At 43.0% G+C, this 24,783-nt stretch overlaps 1 protein-coding gene across 1 annotated transcript in view; it reads left to right on the forward strand.

The window, feature by feature from the left end:
- FAM171B (family with sequence similarity 171 member B) overlaps positions 1 to 24,258 on the forward strand; it is a 44,187-nt gene extending 19,929 nt beyond the window's left edge. Inside the window, exons 2-8 of the mRNA XM_068137883.1 lie at positions 10,536 to 10,769; positions 11,549 to 11,641; positions 11,926 to 12,084; positions 14,822 to 14,989; positions 19,985 to 20,101; positions 21,519 to 21,642; positions 21,902 to 24,258. Coding sequence (XP_067993984.1) covers positions 10,536 to 10,769; positions 11,549 to 11,641; positions 11,926 to 12,084; positions 14,822 to 14,989; positions 19,985 to 20,101; positions 21,519 to 21,642; positions 21,902 to 23,234 — 2,228 coding nt within the window. The 3' untranslated portion in view covers positions 23,235 to 24,258. The remainder of the gene's footprint in view (positions 1 to 10,535; positions 10,770 to 11,548; positions 11,642 to 11,925; positions 12,085 to 14,821; positions 14,990 to 19,984; positions 20,102 to 21,518; positions 21,643 to 21,901) is intronic.
- The last annotated feature ends 525 nt before the right edge of the window (positions 24,259 to 24,783 follow it).

Genomic DNA, 24,783 nt, shown 5'->3' on the forward strand with positions numbered 1-24,783 from the left:
GATGATGGTCTCTTCTGCCATGCAGCCAGTACCAGAACAAGAGGACATAGTCTCAGGCTGCGCCAGGGGAGGTTCAGGTTGGATGTTAGGAAGAAGTTCTATACAGAAGGAGTGATTGCCCATTGGAATGGGCTGCCCAAGGAGGTGGTGGAGTCGCCGTCATTGAAGGTGTTCAGGAGGAGACTTGATGGGGTACTTGGTGCCATGGGTTAGCTGTTTGGGTGGGTTGGATTGGTTGATGGGTTGGACACGATGATCTTGAAGGTCTCTTCCAACCTGGTTTGGTTTATTCTAATAAAGTTTTATTCTAACTGGATTTTTTCAGCAAAAGGTCACCAGAATAGCCTGATAGGTGCCAATTACTTAAGTAACAGTGTGTTCCATTTTCTTCTGATTTCTAGTCTATTACAGTTTCTCTTGACAATGGACAAAGTGCTTGGCTGGAGATGCCCAGGTTTGACTGGATTGGGTTAAAGTGTCTCCTGTAAAACAGTTGTAGAAGCCTCTCTATATGCAAACGGTAGTGCTGGTACCCCTGAGGATCTAGCCTTAGCTCCTTCATAATTGGAATTTTGTTGATGACTAGTGTGGAAACTGGGTGACCAGAAATAGGGCAGTGGGAATACTGTGGTGTCCTACTTTCCCAGACCCCGTTGTGCTGCTTTGTCCCTGGAAGTCAGTGGTGTATTCTGCATCACTGCAGAAATTTTTGCCTAGGCTGTTCTTTCAAATATAGATCTTGATGTTCAATTTTTCATTCAAATCTTTCGAGGGAGTGCTAAGCCACAGAACTCCGCTGTATAGATTCTGTGGTGCTATTGCAGCCGCAGGACTGGCTGTCCATATACAAATGGAGCAAATGTTGATTAGCTCTGGGCTCCAATTTATTTAATACTTTTTTTTTCAATATCTTTGCAATGCCTAAGAGCAGTTCTCTCTGAGTCTCTGTAGTTGAATGCTAGCCCTGACATATGGCAGCAAAATACCAATATCTTCTTTTTCCTTAGTGCCTTTCAAGGAACAGTCCATATGTGCTTTAAAATTAGAGTACTTGTGCTGCTCTTTTGCTTCAAGATCTACCTAAACAAGGGGAAGTTTCTGCCGTGGCTGTGACCCAGGTCTGTCCTTATGCACCTGTGTTCTATTCGGGTCGCTGGATTGGTATAGTTAGTGACATGGCTGTTCGCTAGATACATGAAAGTTTCAACCCGTAGTGATTCTGGAGGGAGCACTACAACTTTTAACCTGCTGCTGCATGCCAGGATGAAACTGTGTCAGCTCATTGTCAGTTTCAAGTCTTCTCTCTTTTCAGCCACCTAGAATGATTGTATTTGGTGTTCTTACCTAAATCTCACCACCTCTTTTCCACAGAAATTAAGTTTTCCTGCTGATTAGATACATCTTTGCTGTGTTTCCTCAGATCTTTTGTGACCTGTCTAAGGTTCTTTGCTTTTCACTTTAGTTATAATGCCTTGAAAATAGAATGTGAGCATCTCCCCTGCGAAGAGAAACTGAGATCCCTGGGGCTGTTTAGTCTTGAGAAGACTGAGAGGGAATCTTATCAATGTCCATAAATACCTGAGGGGTGGGTGTCAAGTGGAAGGGGGCAATCTCTTTTAAATGGTGTGCAATAATAAGACAACAACAGGTTCAAGCTTGAACATAGAAGATTTCACCTCAACATGAGGAGAAACTTTACAGTGAGGGTGATGGAGTACTGGAACAGGCTTCCCAGGAAGGTTGTGGAGCCTTCTTCTCTGGATACATTCCTGTGTGGACTAGCCTAGGTGATCCTGCTTTGGCAGGGGTTTGGACTTGATGATCTTTTGAGGTCCCTTCCAACCTCTAATGTACTGTGATACTTGTAACTGATTAAAAAAAGACTAAGTTAAAATTGCACAGGATAAAATACTTGCAGCGTGGTTTTTATTTTAGTGATACTCCCGTGTCGCTTCAAGGAGGAGGACAAATAGCTTTCTGCATTTATTTTATGCTGTTGTTTTAAATCAGAAGAGTGCCATACAAGGATCTTTTCACATTATTATTTTTGAAATGAGATATTCTGTTGTCACTTTGGCATATATAGGATTATTTCTGTGGAGTTAGAAATGTCTTTCTGCCTGTCTGTATGTAGGGTCTGTAAGTGACTGTGTGGAGCAGGACAGCATAAAAGAATGCTGCTAGCTAGCAAGTGAAGACTGCATTAAGACATCAGGGTTATTAATGACACTTTCAGGTTATTTCATGGCTACAAGAGGCATCATTGAAAACTGGTCAGAGGGCTTATCCTGGTATCTGACAATAATTGTCAGAATATATCCATAAAATAGCTGTTGGAGTTTGGGGGTCACCTATTATGTTATCCTAATGCACTTTGCAAGGCATAAGAGGCAGTGCATTCTGCTTTAATAAAGAACAGAAGAGTGATGGTGTGCTGTAGTGAGGAGGACTTACTGCAGCATTAAGTCATTCCCCCTTCACGTAGCTGCTGCCAGAACTCACCTTTGTCTACATGGGGTTTTAATGAGCTTTAAAGGTATAATAGGCTTTTACTTTTTATAGGTATGCTTTTGGAGTTTGGCATTACTGTAGTTTTAAGGCAGTTTTAAGAATTAGCAATTGTTTCCTGTGGGCAGGAGGATTGCTTTTATACAACCTTGTTTTTACCAAAGCCAGATGTGTGTTGGCTGTGTAGATTATATATTTCATTGATTTTTATCACTGATACCCTCTGCAATACTGCACATGCAGTAAAATCTGATATTCTTAGAACATGTTATTTCTTCTTTACAGATCAGTGCACCTATCACATCCCTGATTATATTAAGCCAAAAAATATGGTGTTCTATGAATGGAAAACGATTGTTCAGTCAGCTAAGACCCAGTAAATTGCACAGCACACATTTTATCTCTCTGGCTGGCAGGGTGCATGGCAACACAGTGTATGCAGTTTCCATAAAACACATGTAAGCAGGTGTCTTCCTGAAAGGATCCTGAATCAGGGGAGGAATAACAGCAGGTACCAGTACAGGTTAGGGGCTGCCCTGCTGAAAAGTAGCTCCACAGAGAAAGACCTTGGAGCCCTAGTGGACTGCAAGTTCTGCATGGGACAATGTGCCCAAGAGAGCCAATGGGATCCTGGGGTGCATCAAGAAAAGTGTGTGCACGAGGGTGAGGGAGGTTCTCCTCCCCTTCTGCTCTGCCCTGCTGAGACCACACCTGGAATACTGTGTCAAATTTTGGGCTCCCCAGTTCAAGAGAGACAGAGATCTGCTGGAGAGAGTCCAACAGAGAGCCATGAGGATGATTAGGGAACATGGGCACTTCCCCTGTCAAGAGAGACTGAGAGACCTGGGGCTGTCTAGTCTTGAGAAGGCTGAGAAGGGATCTGATCAATGTCTATCAATATCTGAGGGGTGGGTGTCAAGTGGAAGGGGCCAAGCTCTTTTCAGTGATGCACAATAATAAGACAAGGAACAATGGATACAGACTTGAACACAGAAGATTTCACCTCAGCATGAGGAGAAACTTCTTTCCAGTGAGGATGACAGAGCACTGGACCAGGCTGCTCAGAGAGGTTGAGGAGTCTCCGTCTCTGAAGACTTTCAAACCCCACCTGGATGCATTCCTGTGCAGACTCCCCTTGTTGATCCTGCTTTTGGCAGGGGGGTTGGACTGGATGATCTCTGGAGGTCTCTTCCAACCTCTAATGTGCTGTGGTACTGTGATCTCTGGGAAAGAATAAGAAAAGTCTCTTCTGAAGGAAGGAACTGATGAATAATGTAATTGTAGCTGCTGTTCCTGCCACTCTCTGCATTTGAGGAGAGTTACTCCCTCCTTCAAGGTAGGACCTTGGTGACAGCTTAGGGCTGTTTGCAGGATGTGTAGGAATACTGCCCTGCATTGCCCACAGTTCAGTGCTGCATCTCAGTGATAAATGTGGTTTGGGATGTATGGGTGCCTGTAAGGTCTCTGTGACCATGTTAATTAAATCCCAGATCAATGTGGTAAGCAGGTGGCACACTTATCTGTGAGTAATGAACTAAGAACAAATGACAGAGTAGTATTTGTGGTAGATTTAGGCTGGTGCCTAGAAAATTTTTCACAGATTGAGTAGATGTAAAAGGGAAAATAATGGTAAGGTCTAAATAATCACACTGATTGGTCTGAAATCTAACAAAGTTAGTTGTGTAAAATAACTCTCTCTGGTTTTGGTTTCTTTGCTCTAGCTGGTGGCTTGCTGACTTTGGTTGTGTTTCTTTGTTGTGGCTAAGTACTAATAAGCTGCTCTCTGCTTTTCTCTCTTCTCTGTACAGGGTGGGGAGGGAAGGGAGCAGGGATGGGGAAGCTGTTGGTAACCCCCTGTTTTTGTCCAGTGGGGGGGGGGTCTTGTGCTGTTTATAAATTATAAATGTATGTAACTGCTGTGCATTTTGTACATATCCATTGCATTCTGTATTTTTAGATTGTGGTTTTGCTTGTAAATAGAGCTTCATTTGCTTTCAGTTGAGCTGGCCTGGCAATGTTACGTTGGGGGGGTTAATTTCAACCCACCACAGGTATTACAAAGAAAGATCTTTTTTTTTTTTTTGCACTGTTATGTTTTGTGGCTGAATTGTCATTTCAAGCAGTTCTTGGACTTAATTCTGTGATACGACTCCTGAGTTAGGACAGCGATGTGAAGCCAAATTCCAGGCATTAGATATTGTTGCTGGAAGACATGCAGTGTCATTTTACTGGCTGCAACTTCTCTGAAGTAGCTAAATGTGGTAGAAGGCCTTGTTTGCCTTTGTCTAAGTAACTGCTGCATTTGTGGGAGCCTTTACCGGCTTAAATGTCCTAGAAGCTGGCATTTCCCATGGACTTGCCAAGAGACAAATCTCCCTTCCTCTGAGGCAGCACAAATCAAATTAGCTAAGACTGAGTTCTTTCTTCTAATTGTAGGAGTTCTGTCAAATCTATTTAATACTGAGGTACAGCTGACCCACTTGTGTCTGGCAAGTGTTAGTGACCAGGAAAAAAGCACAAGTTTCATCTATTGCTTATCAGCTTCTGCTTTGTTATACAAGTTCTACTGTGTCTCTGAAATGCTTTTCAGTACATTTTACTGTGATTAAAAACATCCTACTGCAGCCTTCACCATATTTGAGATTTAAAAAGTGTCCTCAAGGACTTGTCCATCAAGATGTTTGGAAGAAGGAAATGAAAAAAGGTAGGGTTTGATTTGCAAATGACATGTCAGGAGTGTTAATATGGCAGTGCTAACAACTGGGTGCCATTAAGTGTGTTTGATAAATCTGCACAATAAATACATCTGAGGGAGTTGGTTTGAGGAGGTTGTTGGTCAAGGGACAGCAAGTTTGGGAAGACAGAGAACAGTCCACCACTGCATGCACAGCCCCAGCTCTTAGGACTTCATGATTGTCTTGCTTTTAACTGTGCAGTTACATCTGGCTTTCTGGGGTGTGCTCTGGTATGCTCTGTTTTGTACAAAACAGGAGTGAAATGTGGCTGGGGGGAAGGAAAATTGTTCATGTTGGATTCTGGCTTTTTGAACTGTTTGGGATTTTTGGTGGGTTGTTTTGCTATATTTTAACATTGTTATTTCACTAGCATTTGGATTCAGAGACATGATACTGCATGCTTGTCTTCTGCATTGCTGCTGTTGATGAACACCAGGATTTATTGTTTCAGCAAGATCTTTCCAAAATCATAGACTCATAGAATTACAGAGTGGTTTAGGTTGAAAGGGACCTTGATGATGGTCTAGTTTCAACCTTCATGCCTTGGGCAGGGACACCTTCTGCTAGACCAGGCTGCTGAAGGCCTCATCCAGCCTGGCCTTGAACACCTCCATGGCACAGAAACTTTAAGTTGGCAGAGTTTATTCTGGTGGTTATTAGAAAATCTGAATTATTTGCTTGTATAATATCTTGTAGGGAGGCAACAGTTTTCAGCCCCTTGGCACACTTTCTCTTGTCAGGAAGGCTCTCCTGTTAGCACAGAAGATAGGGCTAAAAGCAATTAGAGCTACGGATCAAGTCTCCTTCCATCTTTGTATTAGCAGGTGTGAAGGGAGCATTTTTCACTTGAGTAACTGCTACTTATACATGACAGCTATATGCAGGTAATTACGCTTTCAGACCTTGCATTGTCTATTTTCACAGGGGAGACCTTTGTCTCAGTAACCTCTCCTGAAATATTTCAGTCTGCATTTACAACCAGGCTTCTGCATCTTCTCAACACCATTTTGGCAAGAAGGAGAGCTTAGAAACAGGCTGTGGCAATTTCTGAACCCACAGGAGAAAAGTAATGAGTGGAGCATGTCTAAGAGCAGCCAATGATATTTGTCAGTACACTGTGAGAGTGAAAATAGGACTTAGGACTGCTGGTGGATGAGAAGCTCAACATGAGCCACCAGTGCAGCCCAGAAAGCCAATTGAATCCTGGGCTGCATCAAGAGAAGTGTTGCCAGCAGGTCGAGGGAGATGATTCTCCCACTCTGGTGAGACCCCACCTGGAGCACTGTATTGAGTTCTGGACACCCTAGTTCAGTAAGGATCTGGACATGCTGGAACATGTCCAGCGAAGGGCCACGAGGATGATCAGAGGGCTGGAGCTCTTCTGCTATGGAGACAGACTGAGGGAGTTCGGGCTGTTCAGTCTGGAGAAGAGAAGCTTCCAAGGACACCTTATTGTTGCCTTCCAGTGTCTGAAAGGGGCCTACAGGAAAGCTGGTGAGGGTCTTTTTAGGATGTTACGTAGTGATAGGACTAGAGGGAATGGATCCAAGCTAGAGAAGGGGAGATTTAGATTAGATATCAGGAAGAAGTTCTTCCCCGTGAGGGTGGTGAGAGACTGGAAGAGGTTGCCCAGGGAGGTGGTGGAAGCCTCATCCCTGGAGGTTTTTCAGGCCAGGCTGGCTGTGTCTCTGAGCAACCTGATCTAGTGTGAGGTGTCCCTTCCCATGGCAGTGGAATTAGAGCTGGATGTTCCTTGAGGTCCCTTCCAACCCTGACAATTCTGTGATTTTTGCAGTCCTTATTTTTTGTTTTTGGTGTTCTCTTTCTTCCAACCAAAAGCTTCTTAAAAAGTGGGGTTTCATATAGCTGTGACTGAAGGAGACAAGGAAATATTTTTGTACTAAATAAACTTTGCATTTGCTAACAGCTAGGGGAGGAACGTAGTAGCTCCCTTACACCACAGAATTTAGGCTTTTTATTAGGAGGAAATGGGAAAAAATAAACATTAAGGTGTGAAATGACTGAAATTAAGTCTCTTTCTGGGTACATTCTAGGTTTTCATTTTCTTATGACTTACTTCAGCTGTTATTACTAGGCCTTTTTTTTTCTCCTGACTTGATTCCAGCTATTTAAATACTAGTTTATACCAGGAATTTCTGGAATGGGTTGCTACTGGCATGAGCTTAAATAATGTGCTACTAAATTTCATATTTTTTTTAGATACAGTTTCACAAGATACTCCTGGCTTGCAAAGTGATTGCAGGATCAGAATAATGTATGCAGTCTGTTTTCCCTGTTTAGTAGCCTTTTAAATAGTCATTGGCCAAGGGCCAATGTCCTGTCTTCCAAGCTTCAAAACCATTGGAATCATGCTGGTATATATGGAACTGGATCGGTGCCTGGAAGATCTGTTTGTAACCATAATTTGCTGACATGACATCATTTAAAAAATAAATCATTGCATGATTTAAAACCCTCTAGCAACAGTAATTGAAAAGTAATTATTCTTAAAATATGATGCTTAAGGGGAAAAAAACCAGATGACAGTGTTCTAAGGAGAGTCACGAGGGTGATCAGAGAGCTGGAGCACCTCTCCTAAGGAGACTGAGAAAGTTGGGGCTGTTCAGTTTGGAGAAAAGGCTCTGAGGAGACCTTATTGTGGCTTTCCAGTATCTGAAGGGGGCCTACAAGAAAGCTGGGGAGGGACTTCTTAGGGTGTTGGGTAGTGATAGGACTGGAGCTGGATCCAAGCTAGAGAAGGGGAGATTTAGATTAGATGTCAGGAAGAAGCTCTTCCTCATGAGGGTGGTGAGACACTGGAACAAGCTGCCCAGGGGAGTGGTGGAAGCCTCATCCCTGGCGGTTTTTAAGACCAGGCTGGATGTGGCTCTGAGCGACCTGCTCTAGTGGAAGGTGTCCCTGCCCATGGCAGGAGGGTTGGAACTGGATGATCCTTGAGGTCCCTTCCAAACCTGACAGTTCTGTGATTCTGTGATTACTGTGCATTTTCTGTTTAATTCATAGAATCATAAAATCATCAGGGTTGGAAGGAACCCCTAAAGGTCATCTAGTCCAACCCCTGCAGTGAGCAGGAACATCCTCAACTAGGTGAGGTCACCCATAGCCCTGTCAAGCCTCACCTTGAATATCTCCAGGGATGGAATCTCAGCCACCTCTCTGGGCAACCTGTTCCAGTGCTCAGCTACCCTTGTAAAGAATTTGTTCCTAGCATCCAATCTAAATCTGCTCTTCTCTAGTTTCAAACCATTGAATCTTTATTCTTTTCATTTTCTGTGAGAGTATATATTAATTTGCACAGGATGTAGATTTTTCTGTAGCACTGTAGAAAATCAGAGTGGCACAATTTCAACATTTTCATTGTGTATGCAGTAAATAGCAATAAATTCCGGCCAGCACAGCTTTTGGTGTGTGCAGGTCATTTTTTCTTTGAATGTATGGTATGGTGCATGTGTACTATACATCTACATAAATACTTACTCCAGAGAGGCTTAACTTGGACATCTTCACTGCATACTGAGCTTTTTTGATGGATTGCACTTGGCTTCTCAAGGCTTTTTCATTTAAATCAAGGTCAGTGGTAGTAATCTCTTGGTGCAACGTCAATCTCAGTTATAGAGAAGACACTGAAGTACAGTTTCGTGTGGCTACAAAACAGTGCAGTGGTGCTGAATGGTTGCATATCTGCAACCAAAACACTGGAAAATTGATCTAATTTGGAGTATTTCTAACAGTGGTTCAGAGATATTTTAATATTTGGTAATAACTTCATTTCACACTGGAAATCATGTGGAATTCTGTCCATCTCCATTTACCTGCTGTCTGAGAAGAATCCCTAGCAGTTTCTTTATAGCCAGGGTGGGAAAGAAATTGGATGTAATTCAGAGACTGTTGTTGAAGTGGACTTTGTATTTTCAGTGTGCTGCTCAATCACTTTAATTATTATCTCTGCAAGAGAAAAAGGGATGTCAGATCTTCTCATTAGCAGAAGGCAAATACTGTTTGGAAGTTGCAATACAGAAAGGTGAAAACTAGACCAGAAGTGTAAACCCGGTGGGAGATGATAGATTTAAAAAGTCAAGGTGTCTGGATGCATTTGGTTACTTTAAAAGGATTTTACACATGTAAAAAACCCCAAGTGTTAGCCCAGTCTGCAGACGTGAGATTCTCTGTTTTTCAGAAACACAAGGTGTGCCTTCAAATGTGTGACCTGAGCCAAGGGCTATGCTTCCCCCAAAGCTGCAAAATCTCACACTGCTGCTTGAAGAGATATTTGCAGTGTGCCAGTAATGTTTGTCTTTCACTTAGAGGAAAAGATCCTCTCACCCTCTGGAAGAAAGCCAGTGTGTAAAGACATATATGGAAAAAACACAACTGGAAATTTGTATATTCATAGAATATTTCAGGTTGGAAGGGACCTTAAAGATCCTCGAGTTCCAACCCTCCCACCATGGACAGAGACACCTTCTACTAGACCAGATTGCTGAAGGACTCATCCAACCTGACCTTGAACACTTCCAGGGAGGGGCATCCACAACCTGCCTGGGCTACCTAATCTGGTGTCTCGCCACCCTCACTGCAAAGAATTTCTTCCTAATCTGCAGTCTAAATCTGCCCACCTCAATCTATTCCCTCTTGTCCTGTCACTACAGGACGTTGTGAAAAGTCCCTCCCCAGCTTTCCTGTAGGCCCCCTTCAGGTACTGGAATGCCACTATAAGGTCTCCCTGGAGCCACCTTTTCTCCAGGCTGAAATAGAGCGAGACCATCTGTGTTACCAGTGTGATACTGCAGGCCTCTTGCAAATCACATTGAATTTCACCTTGACACAGATGCGCTGTTCAAGCTTAAATGAAAAAGGGAAGAATTGCTTTGTAATTTTGGTTTTCTTTGTTGGTTTTAGGTTGCTTGGGGTTTGGGTTTGGTTGTTTGGGTTTTGGTTGTTGTGTTGTTTGGTATTTTTGTTGTTGTGTTTTGGTTGGTTAGTTGCTTATTAGGACTGTTTAGGTATTGTATTTGCTGACTTTGGTGAATGCTTTTTTTCACATCTTTGTGCCCCATCTCAAGGTCTTTTCTTTTCTTCTTTGTGGCATATAGTGCTAGGATTAACCCTCCCTCTGAACAGAGTTTCCCCTCTGTTGGAGTAGAGATCCATCGTACAGTGGACGAATAGCTAAGGCATGACCTGAAGGACTTCTTCTCAAGTTTCAGTCATGCTCCTTAACTTCTGATGTATGATGACCTCCTGGTTTTTTTTTTTTCTTTCTGTTAATAGGATCTGTTTTTACGCTGAAAGTCCAAGTGAACGACATGATCAGTCATCAGTACCTGCCACAAGCTGTTGTGGAAGTGTTTGTTAACTACACAAAGACCAACTCTACTCTTACGGGAAACAATGGAGCAGTGTTAATAAAAGTTCCCTACAAATTAGGCTTAAGCTTAACTATTGTATCTTACAAGGATGGCTACATGTTGACACCTTTGCCTTGGAAGACTGGGAGGATGCCAAGTACGTAAGCATCTTAAAGGCCTATTATTAAACTGTCTCTGTTGGTAATTACATTTCTCTCTTGCTCAGCAGGCTGGGTAGTTGCTGGCGACTGAAAATGGCCAAACGAAGCCAGTCATGAGAGGTAGTGCCTGTCCATGTGGTTCTAAGCAAGAATGAGCTGTTAGACTTGCAAAACTCTTATTCTTGTGCAACAGAAAATAGCCCTTTTTAAGTCAAAGTAGGTTGTATTGCAGTACAGTGAGTGCTGTTGGAGGGGTTGTTTACCTGGGCTTAGCAGAGGGCTGGTAATATGTTCTGAGAGAAATCTCTGCTGTCTTGAGTGAATCCTGGAGTGCCAAAGCTTCTGAGTCCTGCCTAACGGGTATAACGTGTTGTATAGCTTCCTTTCAGCACTATTTCCTCATGAGTTTTCCTGTTTGACTGTGTGGCATTTTTGGGCTGATAACTAACAAATTTCCTGGGCATCAGCCTTAAACTGCCACAGACATTTGCGTGCTCTTAAACTTGTTTGGTTTGTGTGTGTTTAAGAGACTGGACTCTGAAGAATTCCAGCCACTTCTTTCCTCCTTAGAAGGCATAAGACCATAGCAAACACACAACAGAAGTCTTCATGCTTAACCATTAAAATTCCTGCTCTGGACAATAGAAGTGACTTTATTTGTCCAATCTCTATAACTTTTTTAATTGCTGTATTCACAGTTCGTTCAGAACTGGAGATCTTAGAGGACTTTTTTTTATGGTGGCACAGTGTTAACTGCTGTTCTGACTTTTCACAGTATACTCATCTGTGACGCTCTCGTTGTTCCCACAAAGCCAAGCTAATGTATGGCTGTTTGAAGATACTGTCTTAATAACTGGAAAACTGTCTGGTAAGTTTGGTGTATGCAGACCATAATCTAAAGCACTTTGGGATAACCATCTGTACACATCCAGAACCCCCTAAGCGTGTTGATATTCTTCTATAATACCTGTCTCATCAAAGCCAGGTTGTAAGTTAATTGTGTTGCTCCATATGTGCCTGTGACAAGTGGTAGACATAGAAACACATAAACTTGGAGAAGATGGCTTGTTATGCCATATGGATTTCTGAACATTAATAAACCCCCGTTTGTGTATTTTACCATTGCTGAGACAAAATATAACTCTTTTACAGATGCCAAATCTCAACCAAGTGTCCAGTTTCCAAAGTTTTTAATAAAGCTTCCAACAAATCACCATATTACAAACCTTACAGCCTACCTGACAGTGCCAGAGCAATTCTTGAAAGTGGATAGCTTCCTCTATACAACAGGAATTCTTCTAAATAAATCAGGTATGGACAGAAGCTGGTTAAGATTTTTGTTAAAAAAGAAATCTTCACATTTGAATGCATCTGGGTTTTAAGAAAATAGAAATGGGTAGATTCAGGTTGGATGTTAGGAAGAAGCTATTCACCATGAGGATGGTGAGACACTGGAATAGGTTGCCTGGAGAGGTGGTAGAAGCCTCATGCCTGGAGGTTTTGAAGGCCAGGCTGGATGGGGCTCTGAGCAGCCTGATGTAGTGTGAGGTGTCCCTGCCCATGGCAGGGGGGTTGGAACTGGATGATCCTTGAGGTCCCTTTGAACCCTGACAATTCGATGATGAAAAACATAGGCTTAAATGAAAGGGTCCTGAAGCTTCTCTTACTGCATTAAATCACAAAGCTTTGTTCTATAGGAGTAAGCTGTAAACACCCAGGTAAGTAATTGATGTCAGTCTTAATCTTTTTCCTTGTAGTATGAGAACATAACATATCTTACTATACTGCAACACTCCATCAGAGCCTGCTTTGTGTGTATATGTAGGTGTGTGTGTATGTTCAGGGTTTGTTTAAGAAAGATATTGAAATGCTCAAATGTGTCCAGAGAAGGGCAAAAAGGCTGGTAAGGAGTCTGGAGCACAGCTGTGTGAGGAGAGGCTGAGGGAGGTGGGGTTGTTTAGCCTGGAGAAGAGGAGGCTCAGGGGAGACCTTCTTGCTCTCTACAATTACTTGTGAAAGGAAGTTGTAGCTAGGTGGGTGTTGGCCTCTTCTCCCAGGCAACCAGTGACAGATCAAGAGGACACAGTCTCAAGCTGCACCAGGGGAAGTCTAGGCTGGATATTAGGAAGAAACTCTTCCCAGAACAAGTGAATTGGCCATTTGGATGGGCTGCCTGGAGAGGTGATGGAGTTGCTGTCCCTGGTAGTGTAGGAAAAAAAGACTGGATGTGGCACTTAGTGCCATGGGTTAGTTGATTAGATGGTGTTGGGTGATAGATTGGACTTGATGATCTCGAACCTCTTTTCCAACCTGGTTAATTCTGTGATTTCATGAGGCTGTGGAATTCATGAGGTTTAGTAAACACCTTAAAAATACGGTTATGGCCCAAGTGTGAACTAGACAGACCTAAAGAATCAGTGCAACTGCAGCAGTGGGCTTCAGCTGTGGGGTTTTCTACTTTTCCACTAGAATGGTTGGTTATGGGAGCTTTACCTCTAGTGTAAAGGTTGTGTGGAAGCTGTAGTTCTGCTTAGGGGCAGTCAACATCCATAAGGCTGGTGGAAATCGAGTAGTCCCCATGTATGCAGATCACAATTAGAGTAATGTTTTCTGTGCATCTGTTTCACTGGGGAAGCAGTAAGTGGCTTCACACGTCATTACAACTCTGCTCATGTGCAGCTGGATATTTTTGTCATCCAATCAGATGACTTTTTTTTATTGGCATAAATCTCTGGCAGATTGTACTGTGTGCAGTTCCTTCTTTCTTTTGTTCTTTTCTTTCTGTTCCCAGTGGACCTGAAGCCATAAGGCTCTTAAAAATCATTACAGCACATCAGGAGGCTACTACAAGGCTTACTTGATCTTACCATGCACTCTTCTTTAATTTTCATTGAATTAAAATCATCCTATATATTGATAACTCGACTTCCATATTTTTAAACCTTTCTTATTCATATTCCACCTCTTTAAAAGTAAAGCATAAGAGAAATAAGCAGTGTTTCTCTTCTGAGTTTTCCTTTTAATCTGCCTGGCTTGTGTTTTAAATTATTCATATACTCCTAAAGGAATAGGCTTCCTTTTAAGGTAGGTGGAAGCTAATTGGTATCTGATGCACCAGGAGTTTTCTCACAACCAGCTTCTAACAGCTTGCATAGATTTAACATTATCCTGGCACTTACTAATTCTGTTTCAGCTGCTTTCCCCATCCTGTCATACTGTGCATTCTGAAGTAGTTGCAAATTAGTGTGAGAAAGACAAGAGAAACAAACTTTCAGGCTGCCTTGTAAAGCTCTGCCTGTGCAAGGTTTCCTTTGAGTGCGTTGACAAGCCCCATGATTAAATACTCACTTAATTATAGCTGCCAAATTAGAAAGTTAATCCTTACAGGAAAGTTTAAGAGGAGTGTTTAACTAAGTAGAAATGCAGCAATCACTTATTTGCATGTCTTTTCAGTTTCATTCAATGTTCCATACATTGCAATTATAGGTACTGAAAGAATAGGTTAGCTATTCTGTAATCAAATTATCTGAGGGGGAAAAAACCTTTCTTCCCCTACCCCCCAAGCCAAGTTTTGCCTAATCATTGGCTCTACAGGCAGCATTGAACATATATGTCCTAAGTCTGTTTCTCTGTTAGAGATTTGGTATAGAGGTGATAGAATCATGGAATCACTCAGGTTGGAAGGGACCTTCAAAGGTCATCTAGTCCACCCCCACTGTAGTCAGCAGGGATGTCCTCACAACTCGATCAAGTTCCCCAGAGCCACACTGGGCCTCACCATTAATATTTCCAGGGATGGGGCTTCATCCACCTCCCTGGGTATTATTTTGGTCACTGGATTTTAATAGTCCAGAATAGAAGAAATGTTGAGGGTTGTTTTTTTTTCTTTTGTTTTGTTTTACTTTAGATTTGGTGAAAAGCTGTGTAGCTGGATGTCAATGAGGCCTTGCCTTTAGTTATCAACAAGGATAGATGCTTAATTCTGAATATTTCTTTTACAAATCCACTATGAATGGAGAATTACAGACAAGCTATTTCTTACATGCAGGTTTCAAAAGCATGGAATTGGCTCCTCTTGCTGCAATATGTGTAAACGTTCTTTTGGCTGGGAAAGAACTGAAAGTAAATGGTCCCATCCAGATTACACTTCCTCTTCCCACCAGTACTGTAAAATCAGGAGATGCTATACCTGCATGGACATTTGATATGAAAACTGGTAAGTGGCTTAAGTTATTTGTTACTCTACCTTTTAGCACATGTATATGGTTTTGGGTACAATACACTGCATGTCATGGAATAGTGGTGGGCACTAACATATGTAGGTGATGTTAGAGTGTAAAGTGTAGAGGCGAACATAGAGGCTTGCACCTGAGAAAGAACAAACCCATGGAGCAGTATAGGTTGGGGAGTGACCTGTTGGAGAGCAGCGAAAGGGAAAAAGACCTGGGGGTCCTGGTGGATGGGAGGTTGACCTTGAGCCAGCAAACTGCTCCTGTGGCCAAGAAGGCCAGTGGCACTCTGGGGTGTTTCAGAAAGGCTGTGGTTAGTAGGTCAAGAGAGGTTCTCCTCCCCCTCTACTCTGCCCTGGTGAGGCCACATCTGGAATATTGTGTCCAGTTCTGGGCCCCTCAGTTCAAAAATGACCTCAGGGAACTGCTTGAAAGAGTCCAGTGCAGAGCCACAAAAATGATTAAAGGTGTGAAACATCTTCCTCATGAGGAGAGCCTGAGGGAGCTGAGGGCTTTTTAGCTTGGAGAATAGGAGCCTGAGAGGTGACTTCATTCATGTTTATAAAGATGTAAAGGGTGAGTGCCAAGAGGATGGAGCCAGGCTGTGCTTGGTGGTGCCTGATGACAGCACAAGGGGCAATGGGTGGAATCTGAGGCATAGGAAGTTCCATGGAAACATGAGAAAATTTTTTCTCACTGTGAGGGAACACTGGACCAGGCTGCCCAGGGGTGTTGTGGAGTCTCCCTCTCTGGAGATACTCAAAACCTACCTGGATGTGTTCCTGGGTGATCTGGTATATGTGATCCTGCTCTGGCAGGGGGGTTGGGCTGGATGAGCTTTCAAGATCCCTTCCAACCCCTAACATTCTGTGATTCTGTGAAATAGCTATGTTTTTTATTAGAGGCTCTGTATTAGTTTTTGATCGACTGGCCTGAATTGTTCAAAGGAATTTCCTTGCTTTCATTAGGTTGAAAAGCTTTGATGAAATTCATTAGCATAGTATGATGGATTATTTTTGTGTTGCTGGAAGGTAAGGACATCAGTTTCAGGTGATGTTGAATTTTCTGACTGCTTTCTTAAAAGACCACAAATCACAAGATCCTTTGACACTAAGACTGGACTAGATACTACTTCAGTTAACAGAAGCAATTCAGAAAGTGCAATGAAGTTGAAATAAGAGTTATCAGAAGGAACAGCACAGTTCTTTTAGTGTGCATGGTAAGAGGAGGCTGGGGATTAGACATTCTAAACCTTTTGTCATCCCTTCACATCTAATTTTAGTCAAGAGGGAGTAATGAGCTACATGCACTCATCCCATTTAGATGCTGGTGTCCTGATTGCCTTACGCTTTCTATCACACTGCCTTGAAAGGTGTGAGTGAAAAGTGTTGTAATCCTTAAGGCAAAAAGCTGTTTTTCAGCTGTTGGAAGTACAGGAGAGGACACCAACTAACAAAACATTATTTACATGTTCAAGGAGGGAACCAAACATTTTAATGATGAATGATCAACATCATCTTTTCAAAGAGGAGCAGCCATGTCCTCATTCTTGGAAAGAAGACCATGCTGTTAAAAAAGTGGCTAGGTTTTCTCTTGGGAAAAGGGTGAATAGAACAGGTTTTGGCATAGAAAATTAAATCTGTCTATACACCTAGAAGATATCAGAGGGGGAACTGGTGTTAAAAGATCGCAAAGAAAGGGATTTAGTTTGACATGATAAAATAGCACAAGAGATTTTAATTGCTTGCTGCCACAACCACTCCTGCCAGCTTCCCTGCTCATCTTTATCTATGCTGAGCTGTTTTAACTTGCTGAACAGAAATCTAGGTCAACAATGCTGTTACAGCAAAAAGTTGACAGAGCTAGAGCAGCTTGGCACAGGGTCAGGGTAGAGTATAAACAGTGTAAGGTGTATGTAGGTGTTGAGGAGGCTACTCCACATGCCTACTTAGATGTGTTAGCCTTGGTGGTAGGGCAGGAGCACAACACATTCACCCAATTAAAATGGTTGTTTTTTTTTCCTCTGGGATAGGGTGTACTGAGCTAGAGGTTCTGGAAAGGTAAATTGCTTGTGATGGGTGCTCACTGAGGTGCAGTGTTTGCATGGAACCTTCACTGCTGCTTGCTGAGGGAGGACGATGGACAAGGAGAGAGCCTTTTGGAGGATACCCGACTACCTGACTTCCACTGTTTTTTTTGCTGCTTCTTCATCTGTTCTCTGCAGTGAAAATTTGCAACTGTTTTCACTGTTCTGGATGTTTATTTTTTTGTCTTTGATCCGACATACAAAACAACTTAGAATTTTCTAAGTTAACTGAGTAATAGCATGCCACAGTCAAGGTTCTGATGACTGAGGACAGCTGAGTACCTTAGCAAGCATTTGAGAGCAATCCTGAGTAGCAGCATACTCTCAGCTGAATGGAGAGATACCAGGGCACTGAATACTGAGGCTTTGGTCTCCTGGTCTCTAGTGATATGATGAAGGGCAATGCTTTTAAATTAGGAGTAGATTTGCATTAGATCTTAGGAACAAGTTACAGTATCACAGTATAACTAAGGTTGGAAGAGACCTCGAGGATCATCGAGTCCAACCTATCAACACAGACCTCATGAGTAAACCATGGCACCAAGTGCCACATCCAATCTCCTCTTGAACATCTCCAGGGAGTTCTTTATCATGAGGGTGGTAGAACACTGGAACAGGTTTCCCAGGCAGGTAGTTGAGACCCCATCCCTGGAGATACTCAAGCAGACGATGTCCCTGCCTACTGCAGGGGGCTTGGACCAGATGACCTTTGGAGGTTCCTTCCAATCCAAGCCATTCTGTGATTCCAAGGAGTTACAATGTGGGATGTCCCTAACAAGATGCTGACACATATTTTCAAACTCTGAAGTCCTTGAGTAATATGCTGTAGTGGTGATCAGAGACAGCAGTGATAGAGGTCAGGGAATGGGTCTGTTTGATGTTGTGTAGACTGATCCATATGCACCAGGAAAACGATAGGAACTGTTTTCACATGTCTGCTCATGTAGTGTTCCCTGGGGCTACTCAAAGTATGATAGGGCTGAGATCACTCCTGCAAAATGAATTTTTATTAATTCTATTGCAGCTGCTGTAAATGCAGAATTTGGTGATGTGTGGCTTCCTTCTTACTGAATGCCTCGGCTCATTAGTAGTACCTGAGGTGGATTTTTAATAGAATTAGAGAAGAGAAAGCTTGCATTGCAGTGTTACATGGAGACTGATAGCCTCCTGTTTGACTGGCAGCACATCACAGGGAATGTCTGCTTACTCAGGAATCACATTTTAGGTTTTCTTAGTAGGTGCTGTTTGCTGTGGAGTACATGGGGGGAGCTGCAATTTACTGAAGTGAGCAGCAGAGATTATAGATTTGTTCAGTGTATATAGAACTTTTGAAGATCTATAATGTTTTTAACCTTTTATATGGGGAAGAGGAGGCTCAGGGGAGACCTCATTGCTCTCTACAACTACCTGAAGGGTGGGTGTAGCCAGGAGGGAGTTGGTCTCTTCTCTCAAGCAACCAGTACCAGAACAAGAGAACACAGTCTCAAGCTGCACCAGGGGAAGTTTAGGCTGGAGGTGAGGCGAAAGTTCTTCACTGAGAGTCGTTCGCCATTGGAATGTGCTGCCCAGGGAGGTGGTGGAGTCCCCGTCCCTGGAGGTGTTCAAGAGGGGATTGGACGTGGCACTTGGTGTCATGGTTTAGTCATGAGGTCTGTGGTGACAAATTGGATTTGATGATCTTTGAGGTCTCTTCCAACCTTGGTGATTCTGTGATATGTGGTATTCTGTGTAATACTTTTTTTTTATCTGCCTGTAAGCAGTGAAACTATTTGTGCAGTGAAGTGACATCTTGCCTGAGAGTTGGCAGGACAGAGAATTTGAGGATCCCTTCTTGTTTCTACATGAGAGTTAGAGATGGAAAATTCTTACTGCTTGTCTTGCTCCTGGGTCCAGACAGGAGTTTTTTCAGGACTCTGCATGGCTGCTGCTGCTGGTATTCTCTGCCAGCCATCACAAGAACCGAGAGAAGGCTGCAAGTTTGGCTGCTGAATGATGTTTTGTGTGCATCTTTGTGTGCACACGTGTGGCACGTGGCAGTTTTCGTCTTTCCCTCCTGTCTGGTAGATACTTCCTTTTGCTTTTCTGAAAGAAGCATCCTGGAGGAAAATATGAATCATAGACCTTTTATGAGTTATACTTACTGCATGCTTTGGTTATTGTTGCTTTTAGCATGGTGGTGGTTCTCTCTCCTTCTCATGAGACAGGGTAGTTTATCTGAGGTTACTTTTCTGTCCTTAGAATTTCACAGATGGCCTGTAATGAATGTGTTCAAGTGTATCAGGTATAATTCTGTCTCCTACTGCATACTTTATTAATTGTAGAGGCTGGCATACCAGAGTACCTGTCCTTTGCATTGCCAAACAGATGGTGTGGAATCTGTGCCCTAACAATAGACCTTGCTTTGGCTAACTGCTGTGGGGTAGGGAAGAGGGGAGAAACAGTCAAGACATTGTTTATCCTGTGGTAGCTTATTAGCTTAAAATGTTTTCCCATCAAGTGCTGCTAGCTAATGTGAAATGAGTATTCATATACTTGAATTCTTGAAGTCTTGCCCTTCACACATGCTTAAACTTTTATAACAGAAATTTTCAAATAATTTGTGGCCATTTCTACAAAAGAGATTGGTTGCCAGAATTTAATGTAATACATTTTCTGTTAAGTAATGGTGATGCTTTGTTTCAGAGTGAATGTCCACACAGGGATTTCTGCAGTGCAGTTGTCAAGACACAAAGTTTGTGTGCTTAGCTAAAGCTGTGTATTAAATAGTGTGTAGGTTAGAAGTTTCAGTTTATCTTGTGACCTTCTGTATCTTTGGTAATCAATTGCCAATGGTTTGAGGTACAGAAGAGTCCTTTGTGACATGTGCAATATTTTGTTCTTTGTTGTTTTTTCTCAGGTGCTTGGGTAAGCCGTGGCCTGGGAATGGTAAAGGAAGCAGATGGTCAGTTAGTGTGGACATACACTGCTCAACACTTAGGCTACTGGATAGCAGCTCCACTGCCTGGAACAAGAGGTAGGGCAACAAGATTGAAATTGCTGAGTAGCCCAAGTACAGATGTGTTGTAAGGCTGTTGGTTTGTCCTGGGAAAAATGATGTGCAGTTGCAACACGTGGATAACTCCTCTTTGACTCCTGAGAGTCTGCCTTTGACCACATAACCATTTCCTAGAACTTTACATTATCTGGGGGTGCTGGTGGACAGTTGGCTGAATGTGAGCCAGCAGGGTGCCCAGGTGGCCAAGAAGGCCTCAAAAATAGTGTCCAGCAGGAGTAGGGAAGTGATCATGCCCCTGTACTCAGCCCTGGTAAGGCCAGAGCTTGAGTGCTGTGTTCAGTTCTGGGTGGCACAGTATGGGAAAGACTTTGAGGTCCTGGAGGTTGTCCCCAGAAGAGCAGCAAAGCTGGTGAGGGGTTTGGAGGGCATGGGATACGAGGGTGGGCTGAGATATCTGGGTTTGTTTTTAGTCTGGAGAAGAGAAGGCTGAGGGGAGATCTTGCTCTCTACAGTCACCTGAAAGGAGGTTGCAGTGAGGCTAGTGTTATCTCTTCTCCCAAATAACTAGCGACAGGACAAGAGGAAATGGAGTTAAGTTGTGCCAGGGGAGGTTTAGATTGGACACTAGGAAAAATTTCTTTACTGAGGGAGTGGTGAGACATTGGAACAGGCTGCCCAAAATAGTGGGGAGTTACCATCCCTCACTGTTCAAGAAGCTGTAGATATGGTGCTTCAGGATATAGTTTAGTGCTCATGGTAGTTGAGTTATGGTTGGACTTGATGATCTTAAAGATCTTTTCCAACCTTAATGATCCTATGAAATGCTATAGGGGGGAAAGTCCAGACTGAATTTGAACGTAGGTACTTGTATTATCACCATCTTTTGGGAGAAGCCTGCAAGGAAGCTGTGACAACAGACATCTAACAGTCAGCAGGACTTACCACTGAGGATCATGTATGACAGCAGGAAATGAAGCAAGAAAATTAATATTGGGTAGAATGGGCCCAGTGGCTTTTGGTTTATGCAGACTTGTTGCAAACTCGCATGAAGGGACTCTTACTGGGGAAAGACAATGTCAAAATGTAAAAAGCTAGCACTTTGTGACAGAAGCACTAAACAGAAAGTGTAACCCATGTTTCAAAGTCAGTTTGGACAACTAATACAAGTGTAGTTTGACTGGAGTTGAGCAGATGTCATGGTAAGGCTTTAGGACATGAAATAACCTCGTGAAGGTTCATTATATTGTAACCACTGTTCGTGTGGTTTCTGGTTTGCTGAAACAGCAAGGTGAAAGGGGAAGGCTGAACACAGTGCCACAGAAATACAGAATCACTGGAGAAGTACAGCTTAATTTATTAGCTACAGCTCTGCATATCAAGCAGCCTTATTTGCTTTTGAAAACTAATTCTTGTCTGGTTTTCTTTGACAATGCAGAATCCATTATTAGTGCAGTTTCCAAGGACATCACAGCCTACCACACAGTGTTCCTTACAGCCATACTGGGAGGTACTGTTGTCATAATCATTGGATTTTTTGCTGTTCTTCTTTGTTACTGCAGGTAAGCAAAAAGAGAGGCTCTAGTAAGCTCAGTGTGAATGGAATTTTAGGTTGATTAAAATCAGTCTATTGAAGCTGAGATTTGTTTCTTTAGCTAAACTATGTTGTAGCCTAGCCTGTCTTTAAAAATCACAGTTGTCGCAATTACTTTTTGTGACAGCACATTACACTGTAACTTCTTAACCAAAATCTTGCCTTCAGCTCAACAGTCTAGTATTTCCTCACGTGCTCTACAGTCACCTTGCATCTCTTTTGTACAGGGATAAATGTGGTCGGACGCGAAAGAAGGAGAAAAACACAACGAAGCTGGAGGTCATAAAGAAAGACCAGACAACGTCAACAACTCACATCAACCACATCAGCGCCGTCAAAGGGGCTTTAAAGTTGGAGGATAAGTCACAGTTGTACACACCGAAGATTTCTTACAGCCCCCAAAGAAGGATGTCCACAGACACAGAAGATGGGAAATCACGAGACAATTTTAAAATCTACACAGAGGATGCTGCTTATCAGCCCTCCTGCCAGACCGAGCAGTCGAGAAATTCAGCCCATTCCCTGGAGCCCAGTGCTGGAGGCAGGCATTTACAGCAGCCAAAGCATAGCAGCGGTACGATTTCCCAGGCTCCTAGGGACATTCAGGACCAAACCAGATTTCTTACGCTGAAAGAGGACATGTATGGGCTTTCCCATATCCCAGAACATCTCATGCACATTTACAATCAGCCTATCGCCATCCTCCAAACCTCCGACCTCTTCCACTCCCCGGAACAACTGCACCCCGCTAAATCGGCGACGCTGCCAAGGAAAGGGCAGTTAGTGTACAGCCCCCTGATGGAACCCATGAGTCGTGACAGCTACATGCAGACGTTGCCCAAGATGCCGGCGCACTCTCACCCACAGCCTTCTGCCTGCAGGGAGGAAAGCAGTGCGCTGGACGGCGAGGAAGGTTTGCCCTCCCAAGCGGCAAGCTGGGGCCGCTACACTAACAGCCTGCTGGAGTCTGTCTCCGTTCCCGGGACGCTGAACGAAGCGGTTGTAATGACTCCATTTTCCTCTGAACTTCAAGGCATTTCGGAACAAACCTTACTGGAGCTCTCTAAAGGAAAGCCATCTCCACACCCTCGAGCGTGGTTTGTTTCCCTGGATGGAAAGCCGATTGCTCAAGTGAGGCACTCCTTCATAGATCTGAAAAAGGGCAGAAAGACGGAGAGTAATGACACCAGTCTGGACTCTGGTGTGGACATGAACGAGCACCATCCCAGCAGGAAACTGGAGAGAGAGAAAACTTTCATTAAAAATATGCCACATTCTAAGATCCTTTACTTGGAAGATCTGGATCTGAGTAGCAGTGAAAGCGGGACCACTGTTTGCACTCCAGAGGACCAGGCTGTGAGGCACATTCTGGATGGAGGGAGTGGGCCAGTCATAGAACAGCATGAGGAAGAAGGCCTAAGAAAGAAAACTGTATCAGGAGCTCATGAATCTGGTATCCCTTCTGCTAAAAAAAGGGATAGGCCATCTATCACAAAAAGAGATAGCAAGACCAACATCTGGAAGAAAAGAGAGGAGAGGCCTCTTATTCCTATAAATTAAAACACAATGTGCTTTGTGTTGTTGCTCTCCCTGCTGGTTCTTGACCTTTTGGCTGCTTCTGTCATTTCTGCAGTGCTGGGTTTACAGGGGAAATGTTGTTTTCTAGTATCAAGAAAAGTTACATTTGTTTTGAATATACAGATCAAGTTACTAAACTTCAGCTGGGCAATTGATATTCCACCTCCATTGAAAACAGGGAAATGCTACTATTCAAATTTTCCAGCTCCTTCTTTTGCTGGCAGTGTGTAGGGGAGGCCCACGTTTTCATTAGCCTGTCCTTCTTGGACACAGCTCCGGGAATGCAGGGTGAGAAATGCAGGCACGTGTTTTCATTCTTTTTGTACTTGTTGCTAATGCTTTGGTAGACCTTTTAAAGCCATTCCTCAGCCTTGTTCCTGATCCGTGTGACCATCTGTACAGTATTTTATATGTGAACTTTTCTAGGGATGTGTTACTACTTTGTATAATGGAAAAATGTTTCATCAGTTAGTCCCATGACACCAGCAGATGAACTCTGTTGGATTTATCAGCAGAGCTCTATAGCATTACTGCCCTCCCTGTGTGCCCATCCATGTACAGAAGGCTGCCCCTCCATAGAGCAGTGGCAGAAGGGGAAAGTGCACAAACTCTGTGGCCACTGCAGTTCCTGGTCCCTGCTGTCTTAAGATGCTGCCTGTCTGCTTTGTTGTGAGCTGCGAATACTGAAGACTGACAGCTGCTATGGAGTGTCCACATCCAGCAGAAAGGACTGATTCTAGTAGCACTTGAAGCTGCTGCTGTTGCTGATCCCAATGTCTTAGTTTGGCTTCATTCTCAGTTGAGATCTTCTCTTCTGCATGCTGTTGGGCAGGTTGTGCTCCACAACATAGTCTTGAGTCCCTGTGTATTTAGAAGATGGAGTTTGGCCCATGATTAAAAAGTATGCAAGTTCAGGCAAATGATGCCTTTGACATAGTTTCCTTTAGCAGGAAAGTCTAACACTGTTGGTTTTTATGTTTAAAGATTAAAAACAAAAGGAAGATCATTGGAGGTTTGTGTGCCTACATTTTGCCAGCCTGAGCTGCTTCTGTCTAGGTTGTGCATTGTGGAAGGGTTAAACAGGCTTTAAAAGTTGTTTTATGAACATGAGAGAGCAGCTGGCAGGATTTGGTCTATAATGCAATATAAGTACTACTTACAACTCATCTTAAGAGTTAAACTTACCAAAAGTGACGAATGCATGAAATGTAACTAAGATATATTTAGAGGAAGGAAAAGGCCATCAGAATATTCTTTATTTTTAACCTTCACCTTGTCAGAGTGATCATTCCAACTTTGGCTAACAGAAAAAGTAGATGCACCCCTTCATGTGCTTCATATAGAATGTCTTTCTGTGGCTTTGAGGCTGTTGCCCTGGTGAAAGAAGTTCCAGCATTTTGGCTTTGGCAGTGTGATTATAAATCCTCCTTAAAAAAGCTTTATAAGTGTTTCCCTTCAAGCTTGGTTAAGGTTCTATACCAAAACGCAAGTATAAAATACCTGTATCCAAATTCTGGGATGAGGTGCACTT

This window comes from Melanerpes formicivorus, unplaced genomic scaffold (assembly GCF_026170545.1).
Source record: "Melanerpes formicivorus ecotype bairdi unplaced genomic scaffold, bMelFor1.0.p_v2 SCAF_5, whole genome shotgun sequence".
NCBI lineage: Eukaryota > Metazoa > Chordata > Aves > Piciformes > Picidae > Melanerpes > Melanerpes formicivorus.